General features: G+C 52.4%; 7 protein-coding genes across 7 annotated transcripts; 4 read left to right on the top strand and 3 right to left on the bottom strand.

The window, feature by feature from the left end:
* Window positions 1-1,878: 1,878 nt before the first annotated feature.
* PG994_010670 (DNA replication complex GINS protein PSF1) lies at window positions 1,879-2,647 on the bottom strand (the record flags this gene model as incomplete). The annotated part of the gene is made up of 3 exons (XM_066862079.1): window positions 1,879-1,972; window positions 2,029-2,549; window positions 2,621-2,647. The coding sequence occupies 3 exons, from the start codon at window positions 2,645-2,647 to the stop codon at window positions 1,879-1,881; spliced, it is 642 nt and encodes a 213-aa protein (XP_066711189.1).
* Window positions 2,648-3,293: 646 nt separating this feature from the next.
* Window positions 3,294-5,211, top strand: PG994_010671 (phosphoribosylaminoimidazolecarboxamide formyltransferase/IMP cyclohydrolase; the record flags this gene model as incomplete). Its single annotated transcript, XM_066862080.1, has 3 exons — window positions 3,294-3,436; window positions 3,517-4,996; window positions 5,056-5,211. The coding sequence occupies 3 exons, from the start codon at window positions 3,294-3,296 to the stop codon at window positions 5,209-5,211; spliced, it is 1,779 nt and encodes a 592-aa protein (XP_066711190.1).
* A 985-nt stretch (window positions 5,212-6,196) lies between these two features.
* PG994_010672 (uncharacterized protein) lies at window positions 6,197-9,577 on the bottom strand (the record flags this gene model as incomplete). The annotated part of the gene is made up of 2 exons (XM_066862081.1): window positions 6,197-9,071; window positions 9,150-9,577. The coding sequence occupies 2 exons, from the start codon at window positions 9,575-9,577 to the stop codon at window positions 6,197-6,199; spliced, it is 3,303 nt and encodes a 1,100-aa protein (XP_066711191.1).
* A 4,288-nt stretch (window positions 9,578-13,865) lies between these two features.
* Window positions 13,866-14,831, top strand: PG994_010673 (uncharacterized protein; the record flags this gene model as incomplete). The annotated part of the gene is made up of 3 exons (XM_066862082.1): window positions 13,866-14,133; window positions 14,364-14,734; window positions 14,811-14,831. 3 exons carry the CDS (start codon window positions 13,866-13,868, stop codon window positions 14,829-14,831), a joined length of 660 nt encoding a protein of 219 aa, XP_066711192.1.
* Window positions 14,832-16,152: 1,321 nt separating this feature from the next.
* PG994_010674 (uncharacterized protein) lies at window positions 16,153-19,689 on the top strand (the record flags this gene model as incomplete). Its single annotated transcript, XM_066862083.1, has 3 exons — window positions 16,153-16,618; window positions 16,678-17,666; window positions 17,695-19,689. The coding sequence occupies 3 exons, from the start codon at window positions 16,153-16,155 to the stop codon at window positions 19,687-19,689; spliced, it is 3,450 nt and encodes a 1,149-aa protein (XP_066711193.1).
* A 589-nt stretch (window positions 19,690-20,278) lies between these two features.
* Window positions 20,279-22,189, bottom strand: PG994_010675 (uncharacterized protein; the record flags this gene model as incomplete). Its single annotated transcript, XM_066862084.1, has 1 exon — window positions 20,279-22,189. One exon carries the CDS (start codon window positions 22,187-22,189, stop codon window positions 20,279-20,281), a length of 1,911 nt encoding a protein of 636 aa, XP_066711194.1.
* Window positions 22,190-22,838: 649 nt separating this feature from the next.
* PG994_010676 (pre-mrna-processing protein prp40 protein) lies at window positions 22,839-25,472 on the top strand (the record flags this gene model as incomplete). The annotated part of the gene is made up of 4 exons (XM_066862085.1): window positions 22,839-22,979; window positions 23,039-24,244; window positions 24,297-24,413; window positions 24,471-25,472. 4 exons carry the CDS (start codon window positions 22,839-22,841, stop codon window positions 25,470-25,472), a joined length of 2,466 nt encoding a protein of 821 aa, XP_066711195.1.
* Window positions 25,473-26,403: the final 931 nt, after the last annotated feature.

A 26,403-nucleotide genomic window follows, 5' to 3' on the forward strand; every position in this document is an offset into this window, starting at 1 on the left:
TCATTGCATGCGGGGTTCGACAACTCTCGTTGCATCCGTGCCGGCCGACTTTCCAGTATATCACCTGTTGGGTGCACAGTATTATGTCCTGTAACCAACCGGTGATGCAGCAACTATGTCATACTCATGTGCTATAGCCTCCGACTACCAGTCCTAGGTTAGAGCAATCAATCTTCGTCGTCCGAGGTTCGACCAGAAAGGCAAGTCCAGAACTACGAGCGGATGTTATCCTCCATGTGTAACATCCACCAGACTTGCGTTTAACCTGAACATTCAAGGCTTTCTCCTAGGTATGCAGCACTCTGCTCTCCATTCCATGATTGATGGCAATCGGCCTACAGTCAGTGTACCCGTGCTGGGTACCCCTAAAGTTGAGGCTAAATCTCCTCTAATTTCTCGCGAAACGATACCTTCTGGCAAGGTAGCCTCAGGTAGGTCCTTCCAATGGGATTCTCGCACTTGTTGCCCGTTACGAGCGTTACGAGGTGCATGCCGTTGGAGGAAAGCAGAGGCGCCACAATAGCACCAATGCAGTGCAAGAATCTGCTAACAACCATGTTAACATGGCTCGGTGGCTGCACCTCCTCACCCCTCGGACATCAAAACATCGTTGGCGCCAAGTATGCGAGCCAGCAATCAATCCCGATCCCGCTTGCCCGCTTGCCCGCCCACGCCTATGCGGCTGAAGTGTGGACTTGTTTTTGCTTTTTGCCAGTCCCACGTGGGGATAGGCTTCGGAGGGTGAAACCCACTCACTGTACAACAGGAACAGACAGCAGTCATAGCCCTCCCTGATTGCACATATACCAACAACATAGCAGAGTCGCCTGGTGAAGTACAGTAAGATCAATACATCAACAGATCATGTTCTTTGGTCGCCCCAGGCCAGCCAGCCCCAAGCTGAAAAACGAAGGAGGAGGAACAACAACCGTCACCCGTGCTGTGGTGGAATAGTATGTAAGATAGCGCCCCTGTAACCCCCCACTCTTAACCTATCATCGACCAGTTCATCTCCAACTTCGAACCGGCCCACTGTTGGCTAGGGTCGCTTACTGACAAAGGTATTAGTAGTACCAATATTGTAAGTGAGCCCCCAATTCGAGATCGAGGAAAAGATGGGTTACATCTACTCCGAATCTTCTTACGTACTGCAAAGCTATAGCATTGGTAGGTCTAAAGACCGGGTGGGGGAGCCCAGCGGGCCGGGCCTCCGAGCTTGACAGAATGGAAACGGAGTCGCATCGGGTGCCACAGCGTCTCCATATCACGAATGATGCAGTAGTCACGGAGTTGTTTGTTTGAGTATGATATGTGATAGATATGGATTTTGCACTGGCCCTTCGATTGTCCTTGTTGAGCCCTCTTCATAAGCCGGACTTCGGCACTTCATGTCGAGACCCCCCGGTGCTGCAGCAAAGCTTTGTCCCTCATTACCCCATAGCTGCTACATACAAGAGTGCATATGCAAGTGCCTGTCGCAGCTTGCCCGATCATTCCAATGTGACGGTGCGCTTGATGCCGACTGGCCAGGCCTTCTCTCACACAACCTGGCTGGAAACAGCGTAGGGTTAGTTGTCATCTCTGCGCTTGCATACTTCCTTACTCAGAGCAGGTCATCATTTCATGACTCGATTTGATCAAGTGCATCGAGACGATCCAAGTCGTAATGACGCTCATCCAAGCAAGGCGAATATGCAAGTTGGCCGGCTAGCCGGGCTACTGCAAATCTCAGGCAGCTGGGTGGTAATTCGAAACAATGCCATGACCCTTGAGCTCGGTACTCCAGGCTGTTTTGATGGGCTTTTTCACGCCCCAATACCGAAGACCGATGCCGATTCCCCCATTTCATAGTAAAATTGCTAGCTTGTATGACATTGTTCAGCCGAGTTTCTGGAGATATCCTTGAGCGATCAACCGCTCCACGTCACCCTGGCGCACATAGAATTGGCTGTTCTTGGTCAAAGTAATGGCTCTGCATAGTCTAGTTTAGTCATGGATACGTCTCGTTAAGAGGAGATGCCTACTCACCCGTATTCCGTCTGGATCTCACCGGCATCTTTCAAAACTCGAACGTCGATGAAGAGGTCGCGGGGCGGTTCAAGACTGCCCGTCAAGTCTATATCGGTCCATTGGCCCTTGTACGCGGCCAAAAGGTCGCTATACTGGCGGACATAGTCTTCCTCCTGCGGACTCAAGCTGCTTGAGCTGGAATCCGTAGCGCCAAGATTCGAGCCGCTGTTTGACGAGACCTGTTGACCGGGAAGATCGACAAGGTCATAGCCCTTCCAGACAAGCTCCTCGAGCTTGTCGGTCCTTGTGCGGTGGTAGGCAAGCAGGCACCGCTTGTTCCTGCGGATAGACAGGTGGTTGACCAACATAGTGCAGGATTTGGCCTGGTCTGCGTGAGGGTCAAAGCCGCCTTCGAAGGACTTTAGCATATCGGCCAAGTCTTTTTCCAGATCCCGGACCTCACACGTCACGGCGCGGACCAGCTCGGTCTGGTATGGCGGCAAGTGCGCCAGATTCTGGGCCCGTTTGGCATGGTGGACCTATAGAAAAACGGTTCGATAGCAGCTCTATGTGTGTGTTTGTGGATGAAAGACGTAGTATTAGGATTTACCAGCTTGTTTCCCAGATCTCCGTACATTGGATCGCGGGTCGTGGTGCGGCACGAGTTTTGTCTTTGCTATATAATTGCCCCGTGACTCCCGCCGGTAAAGAATATGGTTGATGTGTAAGAGGCAGGTATGTAGTATATATTGTGACGTGTCGTTTCAGTTGTCGGCTCAAGAAACGCGTCGTCGCGTAAATGGGCATAGAGTGGATAGATACCTTTTTTTACTTTTACATAAGGGCGTAGATACAGTGCGTGTGCTGTACCAATATAGCCAGCTTTGCAACCAAATCACCGTAGTCCTCACCGTGTTTGCAACCAATAACACACGGACCAAGGGATGGGGGTCTCGAAAAAGTGCCCCGCGATTCTGACCTTATTTTAGGGCCAAAAATTATTTGCGCCAGACCCTACGATTACCCCGCCATTTGCATCATCCCCAAGTCAAGCCAAATCAAACCAAGCCAAACCAAATCGTTAGACGTCGGGTGGCTTGATCTTTATTCTTTATTTTTTATTTCCCACCTACTTTGAATTCCGGATTTCTCTCTTTAGGATCTTCTATTTGGGTAATATCTCGGCCTATTTACTTGGTAAGAACACTCGATCTAGTAGCCCAGCACATATAAGTCCTAGTCGATTAACATCGTTATTCGCCCAGGATTCGAGTGAAATAAACATGGCTCAGAGAATTGCCATTGTGTCGGTCTACGACAAGACCGGCTTGCTGGACCTTGCAAAGGGCCTGGTTCAGCAGAATGTCCGCATTCTCGCCTCCGGAGGCACTGCTCGTATGATCCGAGAGTCTGGCTTCCCAGTTGAGTAAGTGGCAATGCCCGAAATATACAAGTGCGCATTCCCCGTTCTGTGTGAATATCACTAAGACTTTCTGTTTTTTGAAGGGATGTGTCCGCCATTACCAAGGCCCCCGAGATGTTGGCAGGGCGCGTCAAGACTCTCCACCCTGCTGTCCATGCCGGCATACTAGCCAGAAACCTCGAATCGGACGAGAAGGACTTGGCCGAGCAGAGCATCGACAAGGTTGATTATGTTATTTGCAACCTGTACCCTTTCAAAGATACCATTTCCAAGATCAACGTCACCGTCCCCGAGGCTGTGGAAGAGATCGATATTGGTGGTGTCACTCTCATTCGAGCTGCCGCCAAGAATCACTCGCGCGTCACTATCCTGAGCGACCCCAAGGACTACCCCGAATTCCTGAAGGAGCTCAAGGCCGGCGAGATCCAGGAGACCAGCAGAAACCGTTACGCTCTCAAGGCATTCGAGCACACGGCTGACTACGATGATCACATCTCTGCTTTCTTCCGTGCGCGATACGCCGGCGACGGAGCCCAGCACTCAACCCTCCGTTACGGGGCCAACCCCCACCAGAAGCCCGCCGCCGCTTTCATGCGCTCGGCCGATTTGCCCTTCAAGGTGCTGTGCGGTTCTCCAGGATACATCAACCTCTTGGATGCGCTCAACAGCTGGCCGTTGGTGAAGGAGTTGAAGGCCGCACTCGGCAAGCCCGCTGCTGCCAGCTTCAAGCATGTCTCTCCCGCTGGCGCAGCCATCGGCGTTCCCCTGACTGCCGAGGAGCGACATGTGTACTTTGTCGACGATATTGAGGGTCTCGAAACCTCGGGTCTTGCTCAGGCCTATACCAGAGCTCGAGGCGCTGATCGTATGAGCAGCTTCGGGGACATGATTGCCCTCAGTGATGTCGTCGATGTACCTACTGCCCGCATCATCTCCAAAGAGGTGTCCGATGGTGTGATTGCTCCTGGTTACGAGGATGCTGCCTTGGATATCCTCAAGAAGAAGAAGGGCGGCAAGTACCTTGTTCTTCAGATGGATCCCGAGTACCAACCCGATCCTACCGAGACGCGAACCGTCTATGGTGTGACACTACAGCAGCACCGCAACGACATTGAGATCAGCCCGAGCTCGTTCAGCCGAACAGTTACGCCCAAGGACTTCAGCCTGCCCGAGGCCGCGACTCGAGACCTCACTGTTGCTACGATTGCCCTCAAATACACACAAAGCAACTCCGTATGCTATGCCAAGAACGGCCAGGTCATTGGTATTGGAGCTGGCCAGCAGTCTCGCATCCACTGCACCCGTCTTGCCGGCGATAAGGCCGACAACTGGTGGTTCCGCTTCCATCCCAAGGTCCTCGGTATCAAGTGGAAGAAGGGCACCAAGCGCCCCGACAAAAGCAATGCCATCGACCTGTTGGTTAGCGGCGAGCTTCCCAAGTCGGGACCCGAGCGCGAACTGTTCGAGGCCGTATTCGAGGAGATCCCTGCCGCCTTCACCGAAGCAGAGCGCGAGGAGTGGTCTTCCAAGCTCGGTGACGTTGCGGTGTCCAGCGATGCCTTCGTAAGTTCCCCAACCCCTCCAGCGGCAAGTAAAAGATACATACTTACTCATATTCGCAGTTCCCCTTTGTCGATAACGTATACCGTGCAGCTCGCTCGGGCGTCAAGTACATCGCCGCGCCTGGTGGCAGCCAGAACGACGGAGCCGTCTTCGAGACTGCCGAGAAGCTGGGTATTGTCTTCGTCGAGCAGAACATCAGACTTTTCCACCACTAAACGAAGAATATCCTAAATATGGCAAAAACTCTGTGGCGGGCGGGTGGGCCAAAAGTGTCTTAGAGAAAGCCCGAAACTTCAAGCAGATGTAACAAATAACACAAGAAGATACCCAGGTCCCATGATGAAAGACACCGTGATTGAGATGGTGAAGGTCTAGAAGACGGAAGAATCGGGATCGTTGTATACTGATTAAAACACTTTAACACGTAGGCTGAATAGGAAAAAATGGGGAAAGAGAAGTTTCAACACTTTATTTTGGGTTTGCAACATGTTTCGGTTCGAGGTTGTCAACTGAAGACAAGTGCTACGCCTGCATACTTGCTTCTTCAAGTTGACTGACACCTCACTCTGACAGCTGGTGATGGGTGCTGATATTTTCCATGGCAGGCTCCCATTTGTAACGAGGCATCTGAACTTTTCACTGGTGGGAAGTGACGAGAGAGAGAAAGTTGAAAATGATCATATCATGGACAAAAGTCTCATTAGACTACTAATACTACTATGCGTGATGTCTTACTCCGGCCTCTTGTTAGAGGCTCATGGAGCATCAGGCGTATATGCTATATGTGTGTGTATAGATACATGGGGTACTACCATATGAAAACATTAGAGTACAGTGTGTAAGGCCTCGGAATATAGGCTAATAAGCAGATTCCCAGAAAAAGCCCCCGTTATACAACGGCTGGCCAACAATAGCCTAGCCAAAGCGCCCTTAGCCAAGTTTTGAGTGTATGTGGTAGGATGTATACAGGGTGATTATAATGCAAAAGAACCCCCCCTATTGATGATGTTGCTGTTGTTTCCAACAGTTGCCCCAAAACTCCTTTGCCAAAAACGACGGCTTGTGTTGGCAGCCTTGAGCCAAAATGTCCCGTACCAATGCCCCCAGAACCCCCGTGTAAATGCTTGCGAAGCGGCCGTATTCGTACATGCGAGTTTCGAGATGGCCCGAAACTCATGCCGCAGACTTTTAGACTTCCCTCTAAACTTGCTGCAAAGACTTGAAGCGGTCCTCAAATGCGCGAACCTTCTCAGCTTGAAGCGCCTTCTCGAGCTTACGCGCTTGGTTCACGGCAGCTTCGCGCTCCTCTTGCAACTGCAAGACCTCGATCTGAGCCGTGTTCATTCGGCTCACCACCTCTTGCATCTCGCTGTCGGCCTCAGCAAGCGCCTTCTCCAAGGCCGTGACCTTCTCCCTGAGAGCAGCAACTTGTGTCTCCTCGGCTACGCTCATTGCGCTACCTGATCTAGTCATCTCGAGGCGAGGTGACTTCGCTCCAGCACCCGCGAAGAAGGGAGATATTGGAGACTTCGGTGGGAACATACGAGGTGAGCGAGGTGATAGGTTGCTGCTGAGACGAGACAGCTGCTGGCTGTGGCTCTCTTTCAGCGTCATAAGCTCATCCTCATGGCGAGATACGCGTTCTTCCGAGGCAGTCTGAGCAGCGACAACCTGCTCTTCGAGCGTCCGCAGACGAGCTTGAAGGGCAGTGATGTGGTCGGCATTGGCCTTCTGAGCCGCTTCACCTCTAGCAACCGTATCCGTGAGACGCTGGCGCAGGCCCTGGTTGGAAGCCAGTTGTTGGCGAACCTGAAGGGCCAATTCCTCGACACGGCGAGCAGACTCGTGAAGTTCGTCAGCGAGGGTCTTCTCGCTGTCTAGGTAAGTCTGCTCCTGAGCTTTCAAGGCATCGAGCTGGGCCTTGTACGAAGCAACCTCCTGCAGTGCGAGATCGCGCTCTGCGACCGCGGACGACAAACTTTGCTGAAGCTTCTCCATAGCCAGTTTGGTCTTCTCATCATGCGAGGAGCCGCTGGGATCGAGGTTCTGGATACGCTCAAGCGACTCCGCATAGGCAACTTGCAGGTCGCGGTAGGCCGCTCTCAGGGAGTCGGACGTGACAGGCTCGGCTGAGCTATCAGAGCTTCCGCTGGAGCGCGATAGGTTCTCCGGGATGAGGATATCCTTCTCATTCAGGAGACTTCTCAAGGAGGCAATCTCCTGCTCTGCGCGATCAAGATCCATCTTGAGTCCTGCAAGTCCCTTCTCCACTTGCCACCTTTGCTCAAGAGCCTCTTCTGACCTGCGGCGAAGAGCATTAATTTCCTCGCGCAGGTTAGAGACCTCCTTCACGAAACCAGCCTTCTGCGGAGAGCCGCTGAGCAGTCGCTCACGCTCGACTTCGAGAGCTCGAATCTTCTTCTCGTTCTCGCGGTTTTGGCACTCTTGCCGCTCAAGAAGAGCCTTCAGAGCCCGGTGAAGCGCATCACGCTGCTCCTCAACATCCTTCAATCGGTCCGAGAGCGCGTCGCGGGACTCGGTGGTCTTAACAGACTTCGACCTCGATAAAGAGGCTGACCTTGACAGGGCAGGCGTCTTCGACATGGAAGGAGGCCGTTGTAGTCGGAAAGATGGCGGTGGACCCGTCAATGAGCTCGAGCGCGACAAACGAGAAGAGTCCTCAGCGATGCTCCCTATCGACCTTTCGTCCTTTTCTTGCCTCAGAGTTGTGTTTTCCGATTTGAGTGATTGAAGTTCCTGTTGCATCTTCGTTGATTCGTACGACATTTTTTCCAGGTCAGTGGCCTGCGCCTCGAGGCCTTCAACCCGAGCTCGGAGCTGTGGCACGACCTCATCGCGCAGGTTATCGCGCTCATTGGCAGCATTTTGAAGTTCGTCTTTGAGAACAGTCAATAGATCCTCAAAGTTCTCTTTGACTTGCCGCTCCTCGGTCAGCTTGCGTCGTAGAGTCTCGCAAGTATTTTCCAGATCCTTGACTCTGTCGGAATCGTCCGCATTGCTGAGTTTTTCCAGGTCGATCTGGGAAGCTCTTTTTGATAGGTCCTTGATCTGGACATCAAGTTGCTGTCTCCTTGATCTCTCGTCTTGCAGCTTATTCGTCAGTTCCAACCTGACTGACGCCATTTCCTGCTCCGCCTTCCTCTGTATCCTCTCGACTTCCTCCCTTGACTGGTCATAGTCACTGTATTTGGTGGAACTGTACCCAGAATCCGAGAAATAGTCGCTAGTTCTCTTGTTGTTAGAAGCGGATGCTGGATTGTCCCTCTCGGCTTGCAATCTATCTACAAGATCTTCGAGGTCCATCTCTCGCCGAATCGACGAGGCCAATTCGGCCGAGATGGCTTTCAACTCTTCTTCCATCTCTTCGATCTCCGCGGGATGAGTTGGTAAGATAGCAGGTGGTGTAGCAAGGTATGATTCGCAGTATTCTCTAGAACTAGAGGATCCCTTTGGGGCTTCAAGTAGAGATGATGGTCTGATGGTGGTGACTGGGGAAGCATCTGTGTAAGTGTTTGACTTCGGGCCAGGGTACGGCGAAGGTAGTGGCGAAAATTCCGTCGTAGGCGATGGTGATCCCCAGCTAAAGAGAGATCCGAACTTGGCAGACCCAGGTGATCTGGGTAATGGTTTGTCTGTATTAGGTGACTTGACTTCGTGATTACTATTATTGGGTGGCGGTGTTGTAGTTGCGTGTTCCTCTGGATTAGTTTCGCTGAGAGTGAGATGTGGTGGTGCAGGTTTGCGGTTGACGAAGAGGGACATGTTCCTCTCGGGGGTTACGGGATTAGGATTATAATTAGACTGACCAGACGAGTCAGAATTGTAGCCGTCCAAGACGCTCAAATGATCATCGTCTGCGTCAGCAGGCAACGGATCCTCACAGTCGGCCAGAACGTCGGGTTGTGTCAGCCCAGCGGTAGCCACTGTTTGAGGAGCTGCAGGGTTGTCGTGGTGGTCGAGGTGGTCAGGCGACCTTGGTTGTTTGGCTACACCCACTCCGGCGGCCTTGTTAGACTGCACAGGCAGAGGGAAATCCTCAAGAATGGAATATGTCCTGCTTTAATCATTTAGCACCTCCTGCTCATGACTGCATCTGGGTTGGGATGGCATCCCCACGAGACATTTGACTCACTTTCTACTGTTGCCCGGGGTCCGAGGCGCCACTGTCTTGGGTGGGAGCTCTATCAGAACCGGAGACTTCCTGATGGCAAGTGGGAACTCGTATACGGTAGGGCTGTCCAAGGAGAAGGATCTCGAATACCTCTGTTCGGGTCGTTCGAGGTCCCTTGTGACGGCGAGGTATTCACCCGACGAGTATCTCGAGACGATGGGCGAAGCGGTCTTGGACAAAGGCTTGCGGCGAATCGAAGGGTTCAGCGGCGCGACGGTGGCCGAGCTGTCAATGACGAGATTCCGTGTGTTTCTAGCAGTGGCAACCTGGTCCCGAGAAAGACTTTGAGTAGGAGGGAAGGAAACATCAGATGAAGCACCGAGAGTCTCAGAAGTGGACGTCAAGGAGGGGCGCGTCCGGGGAACATATTCATCGTTGACAGGCTCCATGTTGGCTTCTAGTTGGCTTAGACCCTTGCCTTGTTCCTCATGACCTGCCCTGTTAAGACCAGATAGGAAATGGAATGTGGAGGGGGGATTATTGGTTTCCCAAGTTCCAACCCAACAAGCCTAGCCAAGCGAGGATGGATGTCTCGCAGTATACTTCGAGTGGATGGTGTCTGGGTGTGGAAGGGAGAGAAAGACACAACGGCCGACCGAAGCGATATGTTGTCCGTCGTCCGGTCCATCTACGGGGGTCTTGGGCGCCAGGGTCTTGGGGGGTCTTGACCAAGGTAACGTAGCAGTCGGTCAGGCGATGGACAGGCCATTGTGCCATTGGACCATTGGAATGAGAAGATGGTCGATGGGGTGTGGTGGGATGGGGATGGCTAGTGCAATCTCTCTTCCCTGCGCCGGCGCTGGCCAAGCGCCGTGACTGGCCACCGAGCCAATCACCCCTGCAGATTTCTGCAGATTTCCCCTGTCGCTGCAGACCGTTTTGGGAAGCAGGCAATCAAACTAATCAGAATCGCCCAGTACCCCCTGCAGCGGACCCCCTGCTTTTGAGAAAGTGGGTATTGTTTGGTGTTTCTTTTCTTATTCCTGTTCTTCAACTTGACCAGTTACCAGCCAGTGCCTAAGTGCCTGCGTGCGCCGCCTGACGTGCTAGCTCCTTTTCTTCTGCATGCTGCTGCTGCAGGTACGAATACCACTCTACTCACTCTGGCTGGGGAAGAAGATCCTTCCCGCCTGCGCAGAGCTTCCAGGGCCTTCGTTACGGAGCGTTACGGAGCATAAACATAATTGATGCTGTTATTAAAGAGACATGTCCATAGCCTGCTGTCCCCCTGGCATGCTGCATCTGATGGCATGGAACTCCTTATCAATAATGCCTAGGGTCAATCAATTGATCGTGTGGGATTCCAGGCCAGCAGCGGAGTCCGCAAGGGGCATCGCTGCCACTTACTCCAGCACTCAATTGGATGTAGCATTGTATTCGTAAGCTGGATAGGAGAGCAAGGTTGAGAGATTAAGATGAGCAATCGCCAGCTAAGCATCTGTGAGTCTTGTGTTCTAGTCGCCAGCTCAGATTTGTCGATAGGGTCTGGTCGATTCTTTCTTTTGGCAGCAATGGAACCCACCTTTCTCCATCATCATCATCCTCCCGTTGCAGACCGTCAATGGCGAGCAGCATGTACTGATGTACATATGTAAGATATGGCGCGCGGTAAAGCTTTATTTAGTACGCTGCTAAAAGAAATTAGTGAGAGTGAGAGAGGCGTCGCAACTTTAACTTATCAATCGTAAAAAGAAGGGGGGAAAGCAGGTGGAGGTGTGACTTGCATTCGTTCTTGCACGCTCATTGGCGGCGTGATGTTTCGAGAAATACCCTTGCTATGAAACAACGTGATCCAATGATGGATGCGCCAGATTTTCGATGCTAGCACAGTCAGTCGCTCACAGCATCCCATTCGTCATGATCGTGATCAGAGAAAGAAAGAAAGAAAAAGTCGGTAGCCGCGTGAAACGTGACCTCGTCACTCGCTCGCCTCATTGTCTGTACAAGTAAATGAGCACCGAGGATCCCGTCCAGGTCCTGCCAGTGTCTCTTGCCGCCGAGTCGCGGATCTGTATTTGTCCAGCCGCTGTAGATTTGTTTACGGAATACCAAATCCAAGCAAGAATCTCTGAGACTCGGGGGTACCCCGCCTAATAGTTGGTGGATGGGGACTGGAGAATCCATTAATTCATTGGGGACTACGGTTATGTACAGAGGCTATGGGCCTTTGGATATCGTAAGTTGACCGGATTTTGCAATACCATATTGTTCCTCCAACACGCTGGCGGCTTGCGAGACCGTTGAGCGTTGCAATGCACAGACTGGGCTGTGTGACCGAACAGCGAACAGACAAGATGTTGGCAGTTGACAAAAGACTCGCAGTGGTTTGTACCCGGGGTCAAAGAGCCGCGATCCACAAACGAGAACACCTGACACGCAGGCAAGGGAAAAGGTCGGACGAACTGTAAAGACCCGTCTCGAGTCCGGGATTCTCCTGTGCCCGGCTCCACGCAAGGGACGGCCGTGCATCATGGATTGAGTTTAGTGCCAGGAACACCTGAAGAGCCTCATGGAGATCCCAGGCGGTTCTTCTATAGATCCCGAACAGCACTGTTGCACACTGCACAGAGCCCTGGCCTCGTACTTCAAATTGCCAAATTGCCAAGCAAGCAACGACACCGTCACCTGTGCATCTGAAGCGGGCAAGACCCCATGATGGCTGGCATGGCAGTCGCTCAGCCACCCTGCACTGTAGCCACCATCTTTACAGATATTCGAGAGCGACATGCCGACCCCGGCTATCGGTATGCAGTTTGAAGACAGTAATCGGTCAATTGATCGACTTGGTCAACTTGATCTGGTGTTTCTATACACAAGGTACGTATAAAAGAAGAACAAACAACTAGGACATCTCAGGAATCAAAGCGCTAGCGGGACCTGTCTCAGCGCCACGATGCAAACCTTCTGTCACACAGGCGAGACGCCCATGTTTTGTTTTTCTGTAAGTGGCATATTTGGTGGGACAGCTTGTTGAACGACGTCAAAGGTGACTGCAGTCGGTCCAATTTTGAGTATTCCGGTCTCTTGTAATGGGATTTCCCGGTATCATCGTCAGCATTGCATTTTGGGTCGACAGGGTGTTTGATCTCCGATAAGCCGTCTACAGCACACAATGCACGTGACAAGTCGTCCGAACATATTCGTGTGCCGTTCATGCCGCCGCTGGTGTTTCCAATAATCGCTCTGGATACCCGTTTAGGACCATCAGTTCCTCAAGTGCTTTAAGTTTCCTCCGATGCCAGATCGCGATTTACAGCACACAAGTTGGTAAAATAGGCCGTGCTAAAGTATTCACGCGGATTATATAGCCCATGGTGCTCATCTCGAAAGTGATTTACTGTTATATTGTGATTGTGATCTGGCTACAATGTAATGACAGTTCGATTGCAAAGTAGTCAGAAGGCCGCGGCTTGCCTTAACTCGAGAACCCCCTTCAACCAGCCCCTTTATTGCCGGTGACAGTCACTTTCAGTAGAATATAGGTATTCCAGTAGAGCAAAGGCTGGCGCGGACGATCATCTGCTTGATATTTCCATATACTTGTCTTGTCAGAATCAACACTCCCAGCATGGAAGTTGCACCTCCACATAGAAGTTCTATGGTTAGGGGTATGCTACCTTGAATGGCGCTGCCAAGTGACACCTGATGATGCTCCGAGTCTTAATGTATCTCGACGGCACTGAAGCATGTATGTGCCTTGCACAGCGCTATTAAAGCAGTTCGCACGAGTTACCAAGACTAAATAACTTCTACAGGTTGTTTTCAATGCCGGAACTGAACACGGGAAACAAGAGTTAGTTAGTTTTGGCTTAATCGCATGATTTTCAGGAACCATTCTGGCACCTGGGATATTCGGCAATGTTGACATGAAAACGTGATGTAGATATCTGGGTTGGAAAGGAGGACATCGGCAACGTTTGCCCGTCCCCTCGTCCCTTGACTCGCTGATACAGTATGGTCGCGAAGTCTCTTCTGTGCTCAGCCCTTTTATTTTTCGTATACCTTACCAGCGTCAGGTGTGTGTTGTTGAAAAAAACGAGTTCAGACTACCAACACGACATCATGTGTTCTACTTAGACCTTTGCAGTGGCTCTGGCAATTCAATGGCTCACCCATATCAAGCAAGTTCTTGAGAAGAGAATACATCTATATCCAGGGAGCTCCCTAGGCGCGGTTCATCCATCGGTTGTTAATGCCCATGGTGTCTTTTCTTAACCTGCCCAGCCAAGTGACCGTGAAATTTTAAGGTTTATGCCGCCGTTAGGTATTAACCCGCCATCGAGGATGCCGCTCCTGAATGAAACACCAAAACTTCCATTCTCGTAAAGAAGTGCGAGAAGCGGCTGGTGGCTGGGATGACTCTATACGTCTGTGCCAACGTCCAAAGCCTAGGTAGGCGACAACACGTCAGATGGGAGCTGGATTCCGAACCACACTCGGGCTAAGCCTCTGCTCACGTGGCCAGGAAAGTAGACAAAAGGCGTCCGATATTCATGATATTTATATAAGAATCGGCCTCTTCTCGTTGAAAACGTGAGAGCTACTGAAAAGGGCAGCCTTGATCATCGGTGCCTGGACACCCCGAGCTCCGCGAACTATCAGATACAAATATCTGCGATGCGACCCCTAAACCCAGGTCGGACTTGTCATGACTGGCACATATGAGCAAGTGTCACGATGAACGTCAGTTTCGATCAACTCTCCGGCGGAGATCGAGCACAGGTCGCCTACTATCAGCCTCCGATGAGCCCTCTTACTGGCAAACCCCTGGGTCTCGTCGTTCTCACCTCCCTCCTACTCGCCGGAGTCACATTATTCGTTGCCTTGATGGTCCTAGCTCGAGTATTGACCCGGAACTTCGAGGCTCAAAGGGGGAAGTATATGGAGCTACAACGCCTTGCTCCCGGTGTTTGGCTTCGTGAGCAACTTGGTCTTTTATACCATGGTACGTGACGGTAGCTAACTTGGCTGTCCGGGTCAGATTACATTCATACCAGTAACGATATTTACCGTGCTTTCTGCGCTCTACGGTGTGGGGGAGACACGACGATGAACTGAACGAGCCCATCAAGCTTCGGGCACTGGAATACCATTTCTATTGGAATATTTGCATCGCCTTTACAATTCTCTTTGCTAGATGGACAATCGTGACGACCCTTTTGGGTCTGACTAAAGGGAGTCGGCTGGTCCCTCAGCTGTGGTTTATCTTTGCTTTCTCGGGGGGCGTCTTCATCTGGGACATTGGGTACGACATCGCAACATGTGATCCTATCGCGGCCACATGGAACCCGGCTCTCGGGACCTGCAGTCAGGACCGCTTCCTTGCGGGGTCGAGCGGCATGTTCGCCCGTTCCGCCATCAGCTTCGCGCTTGACATATCGTGCGTCACGATTGCCTGGCACGTCCTCCGAAAATACGATTTCCCGAAGCAGGCCAAGTGGGCGCTTGGTGTCCTTTTCGTTTTTGCCATCTACGCCAGCATCGCACCATTGGCTCGCTTCAATTCCTTTGATGCTTATGAAGCATCACACGAAGAGCTCTGTAGGGTTCCTCTCAAGCACCCCTTTCATGATCACGGTACAGCAGTGAGAGAGACACAAACTGACGAATCAAATTGCACAGACAAACTTTACGATGTCATGATCTGGGCGAACATTGAGAGCGGTACGGCCTTGATAGTCATCTCTGTGCCCTCTCTCGCGAGGATATCGATGGGCTACTTTGGCGAGCGGGATGGCGGCCTAATACGCAAGCAAAAAAGGGGGGCTCATGTAACGAACACTGGTGATCCTATACAGGATACCATAGAGTTCTATCATTCGGAGCGACTGTTCGTCGGAGACTCAAATAAACTACCGACGAACGGACACCAGGCAACTAATCGAGGCGGAAAGTCAGCAAGACCAGGCTACTTCTCTGGGAACTATAGCCTTTGAGGCAAAGGGGGATAATGATATGGTATCTCGCACTACTGAGAATTATATTGTACGCTGTTCAGTTGCTGCGTAGCTCAAGCCGTAGAAATCACTTAAGCTATTTTCAAGTTGTTCTAATGATATTGGTGAAATGATGACTAGAACTCCAGATACTGTCCCGAAAAACATGATAGCTATACGGCGTAATGGGTCGCGAGGTATCTGTTAGAATACGAAAATGCGGCAGGACCAGGTAATGGAAGCGAGAAGTCAATAGAAAGAATTGCATGTCTGTGGCACTGTTCCTCATATATAATAAGTATGTCCTCGAATCACTCGGAGACCTTCGGCCTGGCTGCGGAGGTGGGTTTAAATCGTTCTTCCCCAATCAGAAAGGACAGATTCTGTGGCCCATAGGCTACTCACTCCTGCATAAGCACCTCCATCGGCCTAACAAGAGTCGAGTTATTCCAGAAGCAGATGCTCTACAATAAGCAGTATACCGGCTCGGACACCCACTTCAGCACCGACATCCTCGCTTTCAATGGGAAAGGAGGCCGGGGACGACTTCAGGTGTGGAACATATCCCTCGGAGGCTCACCGATGCCGTGTGACTTCATCGTATCTTATGCTTCCTTCTTTTTGAACATCCTTTCATTTCTAATGGGCCGCGATGCTCGAATTCGATATGTTGATACTAGTCGTACTACCTGTACCATGAGACGAATACACCTTTCCGCACGTAACTAGACTAAACGAGTAGAAGTCCTGAAAAACGCCATCACCGTCTCTCACCGTCTTTGTGGCCGGCGATCTTTCAGGTAGGCAAGCACGCCCCGCGTTAAATGGTGCGACGTCTCATGCAGATGCCATGTAACTAACGTACTTACTTGACCGTGAGTGCCCCTCTTTATGGAATCCCAATAAATGACCCTCTGCCACATAGAATACACCTCCGTTTCTTGTCAACTTTCAATACATATATTCTACACTTGGCATTATTTGATGCAGAATCCTTCGAGTATTCAATATCTTTGAATCAGGGCAGGATGACGGACAAACCGTGCAAGTCTGCTTGCTGCAGCGAGAAGCAGCCAAAGCTAGAGGGGCCACCTGCAACTTGCAAGAGCGAACGCACAGATCTCACGACTGACTGTTGCTCAGCGGAGGAGGCAGGCGGTTGCTGTTCGCCAAAAGTCGAAGACGTGGCAAACAAGAAGCCAGCAGGCGGTTGTTGCTCAGGCGAAAGTGGGAACTGCAGTCCTACCACAAACGCCAATACCACCAAGGAGACGGATTGCCGCAAGTCAACACCTGTGCCAGTCGTCGACGATTGCGGAGATGGTTGCTGTGGACCTCCCAAGACAGCAACCAAGTGCGCAGGAACCAGTGCCTCGAGTACCAAGGATGTAGCTGAATGTCCTGATCCTTGCTGCAAGAGCGAAGAGGTGAAGGATATCGCCACATGTGGCACTCCAGCCTGCTGCGAAGGAAAGCCGTCACCATGCTGTAACGGTGAGACGACATGGCCAATAGGAGCCACAGCCCACGCCGCTAACTGACCGATCTGCTAGATGACTGCATCGACCGGATCGCATTGCGCGAGTGTGCGAAGACAGTTGGAAATTCGAGTGGCGATTGCAGCAAGTCTGCTGCTGGACGTAGGTTCAAACATACCCTTCTATTGTGGTGCACGGTTGACCCCTTACTAGACACTGCGTGCTCGGAGCCTGGTTCATCTTCGGAAGCTCCTTGCACCTATCACGTACGACAGACGCGTAGCAAGTATGCAGACAGACTAGACGCCATTGGTTGCATTTGCAGGGCACTTGTCGCCTTGGGACAGAAGTCTTGCTGTGTTAACTCTAAGGATACATCGCTCAAGTCTAAGACTCGTACAAAGCGACCGGCCAACAAGAGCTCCCTGAAGGGACCTGTAGTACAGGCTGTCAATGCATCCGGAGCTCCCCCGAAGACTTGTTCGGGGGATACATGCTGCTCAGGAGCAGTTGGTTCACCCGGAAATCCCGAGTTGCAAGCATCCACCAAGGACTTGCGCAGCACCCTAGATATTGAGAAAGGCCTAACGGAAACAGAGCATGCTGTTATTAGTGTTAGTGGCATGACTTGTACAGGATGCGAGACGAAACTGGTCCGCGCCTTGGAATCCTTCCAAGGCATAACGAACCTCAAGGCCAGTCTCGTCATGTCCAGAGCAGAGTTTGATTATGACGCGAAAATGGTTTCCGCAGCCGAATTAACCCAACAGCTCGAAAGAAAAACAGGGTTTGTATGCGAGGAGATCAGCACAAAAGGGACTTCCATCGACGTGCTACCAATTGGAGACGTGCGAGCATTCACACAGCAAGCGCTACCTCCAGGGGTGACCGCGATGAAGGTTACGGATAAGGATACGGTCAGAATCAACTTTGATCCAAAGGTCGTCGGGGCCAGAGAGTTGATCGAGAAAACCTTCAATACGCCACTTGAGCTGGCCCCTATTCGTCGGGACTCTGGCCTAGGCGCTGAGAACAAACACGTCCGGTACGAAGGTTACATGACCGTTCTTTCTGCAATCTTGACTATACCAGTCCTTGTGCTGGCTTGGGCTCCTCCTGGACGCTCGACCCATTACCTACGGCGCTGTTTCCTTGGCGCTTGCCACCATTGTTCAGGTTGCTATAGCCGGCCCCTTTTATCCCGCAGCCCTAAAGAGTCTCGTATTCTCCAGATTGATTGAGATGGATCTTCTCATCGTCCTCAGTACCAGCGCAGCCTATGTTTTCTCGATCGTTTCGTTCGGCTACTTGGCTGCCGGAAGCCCGTTGGCCACGGGTCAATTTTTCGAGACGAGCACGCTCCTGGTCACTCTCATCATGGTTGGTCGATACGTCAGTGCCTTCGCCCGCCGCGAAGCGCTCAAATCGATATCTATTCGATCCCTCCAGGAAACCCAGGCGACCTTGGTGTCTATCGACGGAGGAGCGCCAGAAAGGGACGTTGACACGCGACTTTTACAGTATGGCGACGTGTTTAGGTTGAAGCCGGATTCCCGCGCACCCACGGATGGCATTGTGGTGTCTGGATCGTCTGAGGTCGATGAATCCATGCTTACAGGCGAGTCGAGGCCAGTCGAGAAGCATTCGGGGTCGTTGATCGCGGCTGGCTCCATGAACAGCCATGGAAACTTGACAGTCCGGCTCACCCGACTGCCAGATGAGAACACTATCAGCACAATTGCTGGTATGGTTGATGATGCAAAGCTCACCAAGCCAAAACTACAGAGCATGGCGAACTACGTGGCGAGTCGCTTCGTACCTGTCATTATCGGCTTGACGGTCCTCGTCTTTGCTGTCTGGATTGGTCTTGGCATCCGTGAGCAGAACCGCACGGCTGCCGAGTCAGCGATCCAGGCCATTACATATGCCATCGCCGTCCTTGTCGTATCGTGCCCTTGCGCGATAGGCTTGGCGGTACCGATGGTCATCGTGATCGCAAGTGGGATGGCCGCTCGACGTGGTATCATCTTCAAGTCGGCAGCCGGCATCGAGACCGTGCACAAGGTGACGCATATCGTCTTCGACAAAACGGGGACACTCACCGAAGGCATACTCTCTGTAGCATCGGAAGAGCACATGAAGGAGGATGACCCTGCGGCAACTGCAGCAGCCATCCTGGGTTTGGTTGACGGTATCAAGCACCCGGTCTCCGTAGCTATGGCTTCACATCTTAAGAACCGTGGCATTGAGCCTGCCATGGTTCGCGACGTCAAGTCACTCACAGGCAAAGGCGTGGAAGGGTACGTCGGGGAGAAACGCATCCAAGCAGGTAATTCACGCTGGCTTGGCCTTGAATCAGAGGATTGTGTTCGAGAGACCTTAGCTCGAGGCCTTACAACGCTTTGCGTCACCATTGATTCGCACCTTGTCGCAGTGTTCGGGCTATCCGACCCGATCCGTACCGACGCAGTGTCTGTCATCACAAACCTGATGAAACGCGGCATTGCGCTGTCTGTCCTGAGCGGCGATGAACTTCAGGCGGTTTCTGGAGTAGCCGAAACCCTTGGAATTCCGGCATCGATGGTCAAGGCCCGCTGCTCTCCAGCAGACAAAGCCAAGTATATCAAAGACCTGATCTTGGCCTCCCCCGTCGCCAACAGCGGCAGCAAGAAAGGCTGTGGCAGAGCACCTGCGAACAACGTCATATTCGTCGGCGACGGCACCAACGATGCGCCCGCTCTCGCCCAAGCCACCACCGGCGTCCACCTGCCGCCGAGCACAGCCAGCGCCGCCGCCGACGTCGCCTCGTCTGCGGCCGACGTAGTGCTCCTCCGCTCGTCGCTCGAGGGGCTCGTCGACATGCTGGACATCTCGCGGGCGGCGGTGCACCGCATCTGGTTCAACTTCGGCTGGAGCTTCGTATACAACGTCTTCGCCATCCTGCTTGCGGCCGGCGCATTCGTCACCGCGGCTCGCGGGGGCGCTCGGATCCCGCCCGAGTATGCTGGGCTCGGCGAGCTGGTCAGTGTATTGCCCGTCATCTTGGTGGCAGTCTCCTTGAAATGGGCTAGGGTTTGGGGTCATTGATCCGAGAGCAACTCCGAGCTTATTGGGTTGGTTGGATTCTCCAGCATGGATGAGAACGTTTCTTCTTTTTTTCTTTCGGGTTTTCTCGAGCCTTCTGGGCTATTAGAGAGCGAGGAAGGACTTCCTGCATAAAGCTCAAGCGGTAACTGAATATTCAACTGTCATTCGTTTAACATAGATAGCTTACAGCAGAACAGTCTTATTAGACAATTCTAGCTGATTACTATAGAGCACTTGCGTTTTCTATACTAGACTCGCACCAACACGCTTTGTACTATATTGTCATGTTTCTGAAACCCGGTGATAAATCTTGCGAAACAATATTTATATGCAGCAGTATCGTCGCTCTCGTCTCTCGGGAGGCGTGTGCAAAACACACATACCATAACCGACGTATGGCACGTAATAAGCTAAGTGAATTGAATAGTCCTGCAACTCATAATAGTGTATTAACTATTACAGAAATATGGATATCGTCTACAGAGGCGAGCCCGCTGGAACGGACTGTACTTTCTATATCTTGCCTTGCCTTGGTAGTCATACAAGGCACTGGACTTCCCCTGGACCTCTAATCCGGCATTACGCAGCATTACGCCTCAACTGCTACAGATCTATCTCCAGTAGGAGGCACTGCTGCCTCAGGCTCGGGACCCCACGCGTCGACGAGGACGGTAGGCAAATCCCGAATATCTACATGCTCCGTGCTTCCGATGTCCACGACCCGTACGGCGTCCACGCCCACGATGCCCGAATTCAGCGCCATGAATCGAAGCTCGACCAAGTGGCACGACCCCGGGGCCAGCGGCCCCACGCGCACATCGGCGCTGAGGCAGACCATCTCGGCCTTGTCCACGGCGCTGCTGTGCTGCATGGCGTGCACCACGTTCTCGTCCATGACCGCGTCCGCCACGCTGCGGTCGCGCGCCTGCTTGGGCTGGTGGTGCAGCACCGCCGAGCTCGTCGGTACGTGCGAGATCGACGGCGGCCGGTTGACTCTGCTCTCGTTCCTGCGCCGCTTGGGGAGTGCGACCAAGGCCAGCTTCCGGGGCGGGGCCGTCGACGCCGTCGCCGTCCGATTGACGACAAATACATTCCACACGAACTCTTCTCCAGGGCGTATGCGCTGCGTCCGCGGTGGCGCTGAGAAGGTCACGGTGATGCCAAGGTCCGGAAGGGCCGTCTCCACCTTATTCGCCGCCTCTAGTGAGGGGAGGGCATCCGGTCTGGCCACCGCCGGTGCCACAAGAGAAGACATGCTGTTGATTGATAGCTGACTGGGCCTATGGGATCGTTGAATAGGCTGAGTAGCGGACCCGAAGCCAGGATTCAGAGGTAAAGTAAAATCTAGCGATGTGGTCCATGCCATGAGCAGTTTGGGGGTACAAATTCCCGGCTGCACAAGAGCAGTCGCAGCAATCTCGATGCTGAGGTCGCGTATAGGGTTCTTAGCCAATGTCTCCACTTCCTCTGGTGCGATGCGATATAGGAACGTAATATGATCGTGCGCAACGCATGACATGGGCAGAGTCATGCCTGATTGTGAGGTAAGATCGTCGACGCTGCCATCCGGCACCGTCATGGATATTGACGTAAGTGCTATTTCACAGTCGAAGAACGGCGTGAAGTCGATCTCGAGCATAGCAATAATAGCAGGACTGGATGGTGTGGTGTTTGGCCGTGCGAATCGAATTCGGGAGTGTACGGCAGGGGATATGCGCAGGGCAAGCTGCTTTGGCGATACCTGGATAGGTCGCAACAAATCCTTGCTTTGCTGGGTGACTGGCGCCACGCGCGATACCCGCAAGGCGGACAATCGCGGTTTGATACCGCTCAGCTCCGGATCCTGGCCGAAAGACTCGAGCAGGTTGAGGCCCGAAGCTATGCCACTTGGTAAATAACCATCTGCCAGGACGGCGGGCAGACCCAGGCTGGCGGGCTTTATACTAGCAGCGGCCGTGAACACCACCGAAGGTCCTTGTAACCTCATCCTAGGGCGGCCAAGGAGTAGCGGCAGCCTCCATATCGCATATATGTAACATGTATCGCTAGATTCGTCGTTGTCGTCGTTGTCGTCGTCGTCGTTGTCGGCTATAATGAAGGGCTCTTCTCCCTGCTCTAGAGTGCCAGAAAATATAATCTCGGAGGCGGGTGGGGAATCTCGATCGGGGTGGCTGCCGTTGACAATATGGGCCTCTAGAGATATGACCAGACGCTGCAAAGCGGACTTCAAGGTATGTTCTTCTACGTAGGGTGACCTTAAAGAAAGGTAGACCTCAACGGTTTCATCTGGGGATCTACGGATAAGCATGTGAGAGACGGCAACCAGGTAGTGGGCGGTTAACTCACCAAAAAACAGAGCTTCGCGCGGCTCGATGGCTTGAATGCTCTCTTGCAGAGACAGGGCCGATGTGGTGAGGGCATCTTGGAGCTTGAAGTCGGTAGCGAGAGGTATGAAGTACGACAGGGTCGCTCCCTGGATGAAATCATCAACAGTAGTCATGGTGCCTCTTCGAGGTTGGTAGTCTCGTGAAGCGTAAATCACTGACGAGACGAGCCCATTAGAGGCCTGTTGACTCCATTGGCGCACGAAACAGAAGAGAAATGGGTTGCGACCAGTATCAAAACATTACTTAAGGATCCAATCTGGAATGGGATCCGGATGCATGATCCGCTACGTGCTGTAGCTCGGCCGCTTTGGAGGTTTAGGGAGCTTGCCAGGCTTGCCAGGGGGCGGGATCCATCCGACCCATATTTTAGTTTTTAGTTCTTTCTCCGCTACTCGAACAATTTCAGGCAAGTAAAATCAGTCACTAGGTTAACACCCAACACAAAGTAACCTAACCTAGCTCTTCGTCGCATCGCGGAACAAACTTCTGTTGGCGCTATCTCCATCCGCATTGTTTTGTCTGCTACTTTGGATTCGTACATCCACCATTGTCCCTTCTCGTCAGTAGCCACGGAAATGGTGATGATGAGTCACTGACTGTGATTATTTGCAATTCCTCGCCGAATAGTCGATCCCGCCAATAGCACGATCACGAACACTGCCACCTTGCGTGCTACTACAGCGTGTATTGAGGCCATCGACCCCATCCATCCGCCCTTTTCCATCTGCTCGCGTCTTTGTTCCGACGCGGATCGCAGCCAAAATGAACGGGATGAATGCCCACTTTGGCCAGCCAAACCCGTGGCAGGAGCACAAGACTCCAGATGGACGCCCTTATTATTACAATCCTTTTACCAAGGTCACACAATGGACAAAACCCGAAGAGATGTTGTCGCCTGCTGAGGTATGTAGCATGAAGCCGAATCGCTCGTAATTAATTACATGACTAAATGAATATGACAGCGCGCTCTAGCAGGCCAACCATGGAAAGAATACACGGCTGAAGGTGGGCGCAAGTACTGGTACAACACCGAAACGAAACAGAGTTCTTGGGAGATGCCAGATGTCTACAAAAGAGCATTGGGCCAGGAGAGCAGCAGTCCCTCCACCCCTACTGCCCCAGCTGCTTCATTCTCCTCAGGTGGCGGAGGCGGTGGTAACTACTCGAACCAGGGCTATGACCACAACCGCGACCAACGCGACGTATACCCGGAATCGCGTCAGTTGACCTTTGGCAATGACCCCCGCGTTCAATCTTTCGTGCCTGCCAGCAATGAACCCGAGTATGACACTCCTGAAGAGGCTGAAGCCGCTTTCATGAAGATGCTGAAACGCTGTGGTGTTCAACCAGACTGGACCTGGGACCAAGCTATGCGTGCTACCATCAAAGACCCCCAGTACCGTGCTATCAAGGATCCCAAGGACAGGAAGGTTGCTTTTGAGGAGTACTGCCATGACATGATTATCCAGGACAAGGAACGCGCAAAGGAGCGCTTGAGCAAGCTTCGCTCAGACTTCGCTACCATGCTTCGCAGTCATCCCGAGATCAAGCACTATACTCGCTGGAAGACGGCAAGGCCAATCATCGAAGGCGAAACTATCTTCCGCTCCACCGACAATGACGAAGAGCGCCGCCAATTGTTTGAGGACTACATTCTCGAACTCAAGAAAGCCCACATTGAACGTCAAGCGAGTCTCCGGAAAAGCGCAATGGATGGCCTTATCGACTTGCTCCCGAAGCTTAATCTTGAGCCCTATACGCGTTGGTCGGAAGCCCAAGGCCTCCTCAAGTCAACCACTCCCTTCCAAGTGGAGGAGAAGTATAAGACGCTGTCTGACTTCGATATCCTGACAGCTTTCCAGAACCATATCAAAGCTTTGGAGCGCAACTTCAACGAGGCGCGCCAGGACCAAAAGAACAGAAAGCTACGCATTGAACGTAAGCGCCGTGAGGCTTTTGTCGGTCTCTTGCAAGAGATGCGTAAATCTGGTCAGATCAAGGCCGGCACGAAATGGAGCCAGATACACCCCCTCATCGCCAATGATGAACGCTATATCATGGCGACCGGTCAGCCTGGGTCCTCCCCTATCGACCTTTTCTGGGATGTTGTTGAGGAAGAGGAACGCGCTCTTCGTTCTACGCGAAATGATGTGCTGGATGTGTTGGATGTGAGTCTATTGAGCCACTGATGTTTTTGACCCGCTACTGATCGCAACCTAGGACAACCGTTTTGAGTTGACACCCAAAACCACGTTCGACGATTTTCTGTCCGTTGTCAAGAACAATCGCAAAACTGCTAACATTGATCGTGATATTCTTAATCTGATTTTCGAACGGGTAAGACCCTTTCCCAATTCTTGTCTTAAGACCGTCACGACTAACCCCATTTTGCAGCTCCAGGAAAAGAGGACCAAACGCTCGGATGATGACAGACAGTCTGAGCGCCGAGAACGTAGAGCTATCGATGACCTTAGGTCTTTCATCAAGCATATGGACCCTCCCATTGTGCCCGAAGATACTTGGGAGAAGATACGACCTCGCCTTGTCAGAACGGCTGAATTCAAAGCCGTGACATCTGAAGAAGCCCGCCGCGGCGCATTCGAGAAAGTGCTCCGCCGAGTTCGTGATCGGGATGAGGAAGATAGGGATCGTCCGAAGCGACGAGAGCGATCTCCAGATCGTGGTACGTACCGAGACAAAGACCGAGGAGACAGATCTCACCGTAGCGATCGTGTGCGCCCTTCTCGCACGAGCCGTAGCCCTGAGCCAGATGCATACGAAGCAGACCGCCGCAAGGCAATCGCCGAGCGAGAGAAGAACTATCGTAAGTCAAGCATGGCCGAAAGCTTACTATCTGACCGCCGCGCGTCGGACACCTACCGAGAGCGTGATACACGCGACGTCCGGGATCGGGACCGGGACCGAGATCGCGAGCGTGAACGCGAACGCGAACGTGAAAGAGACCGGGATCGAGATCGAGAGCGGGTCCGGAGCCGGGACCGGGACTTCCCTCCCCGACCTCGCCGTGACGACTACGCCCGAGAACGGCGAGATCGCGAGGAGGAGCGCGAGCGTTCTTATCGTCGCCGCGTGGAGCGAGCACCAGTTGACGAGCTGCCCTATGGTGACGACCGTCCAACTTCTTCTCGCCGTCGCCGGGAAGATGATGACGACTTTGAGCGTCGGGAATCGCGAGATTCGAAGAGGCTGAGAAGAGAAAGAACTCCACGTGAGCGCTCCCCACCACGCGAAACACGTCTGAAGACTAGGTCACCGCCACCAGCAGTAGCAGTAGCAGCAGCAGCAGTAGTAGCAGCTCCGCAACCGCCGCCTAAGCCTAAGGTCGAAGAGAATATTCATTCCGGAAGTGAAGAGGGTGAGATCGAGGAAGACTAGGCGGCACTACCCACCGCCAGCGACCGCACGCAATTCTCCGGCTCCGCTGATCACGGTTGCCTCGCCTATGCAAACCCTTCTCAAGAGCCATAACAGCCTGTCTTCGCAGACACCGAAAAGACCGACCAAATGCGGGAAGCTTTCCTTTTCCAACCGAGAAAGTTTGGGCCCATTTTGTTCGGGGAGAGACTCTTTTGACGTACGTGTCTGCATCCCGAATCTTGCTATTATCTGTTGGGACATGATGACCTTTTGGCACACACTCGGACAGAGACGGGAAAGACTGGGGAGGGAATAATTTCCGGACGGCGCAACAGCAGCAGTATCAGTCGCTCATGCTTGTAACCTTTCAACCAACCTGCCACCATACCACCGAGTTTTGATGCGCGCCCGGCATGTCTTTTTCATTTAATTTCTCGCTCTACGTCCATCTTTTGGGACAGGAGCTGTCTTTCTTCTCACCCCCGGTTTCTCTTCTCCGGAAAAAGCCTGGGAAAACACATCAAAAGGAGTATGTATACTCTCCCCCCCTCCATTTACTCAGTTCAGACAGACTACCATAAGGTCATCCATCCATGCATGTTTTTGTACGAAAACTCTAGATAGTTTAATCGCAATGTGAATTTGGTCCATACTTCCTTGGAGGTGTTCATTCGTGCTTTTTCTATATGAATCACTACCTTCGTTCCCCCGTAGGCCTGATGACCTGGACTGCTTCAGAGCCGATCGATATGCTACATGTCAGCCCAAGTCCTTTCTGAATGTCGAACCTGATAAGTCGTGATGAAGGGCGTCACGTTGCATAAGAACGGCGACTGTTCCTCGATAGAACAACATGTGGTAAAGACCCAGTTCCTATTTTCCCACCTAAGCAAGGTTTGCTGTTACAGAAAAGGCTGGTCTTTCGTAAGTAAAACTATCTAGGCCCACT

Source organism: Apiospora phragmitis, assembly GCF_038363925.1.
Source record: "Apiospora phragmitis strain CBS 135458 chromosome Unknown utg000010l:1.0-9815664.0:1.0-9183399.0, whole genome shotgun sequence".
Lineage (NCBI taxonomy): Eukaryota > Fungi > Ascomycota > Sordariomycetes > Amphisphaeriales > Apiosporaceae > Apiospora > Apiospora phragmitis.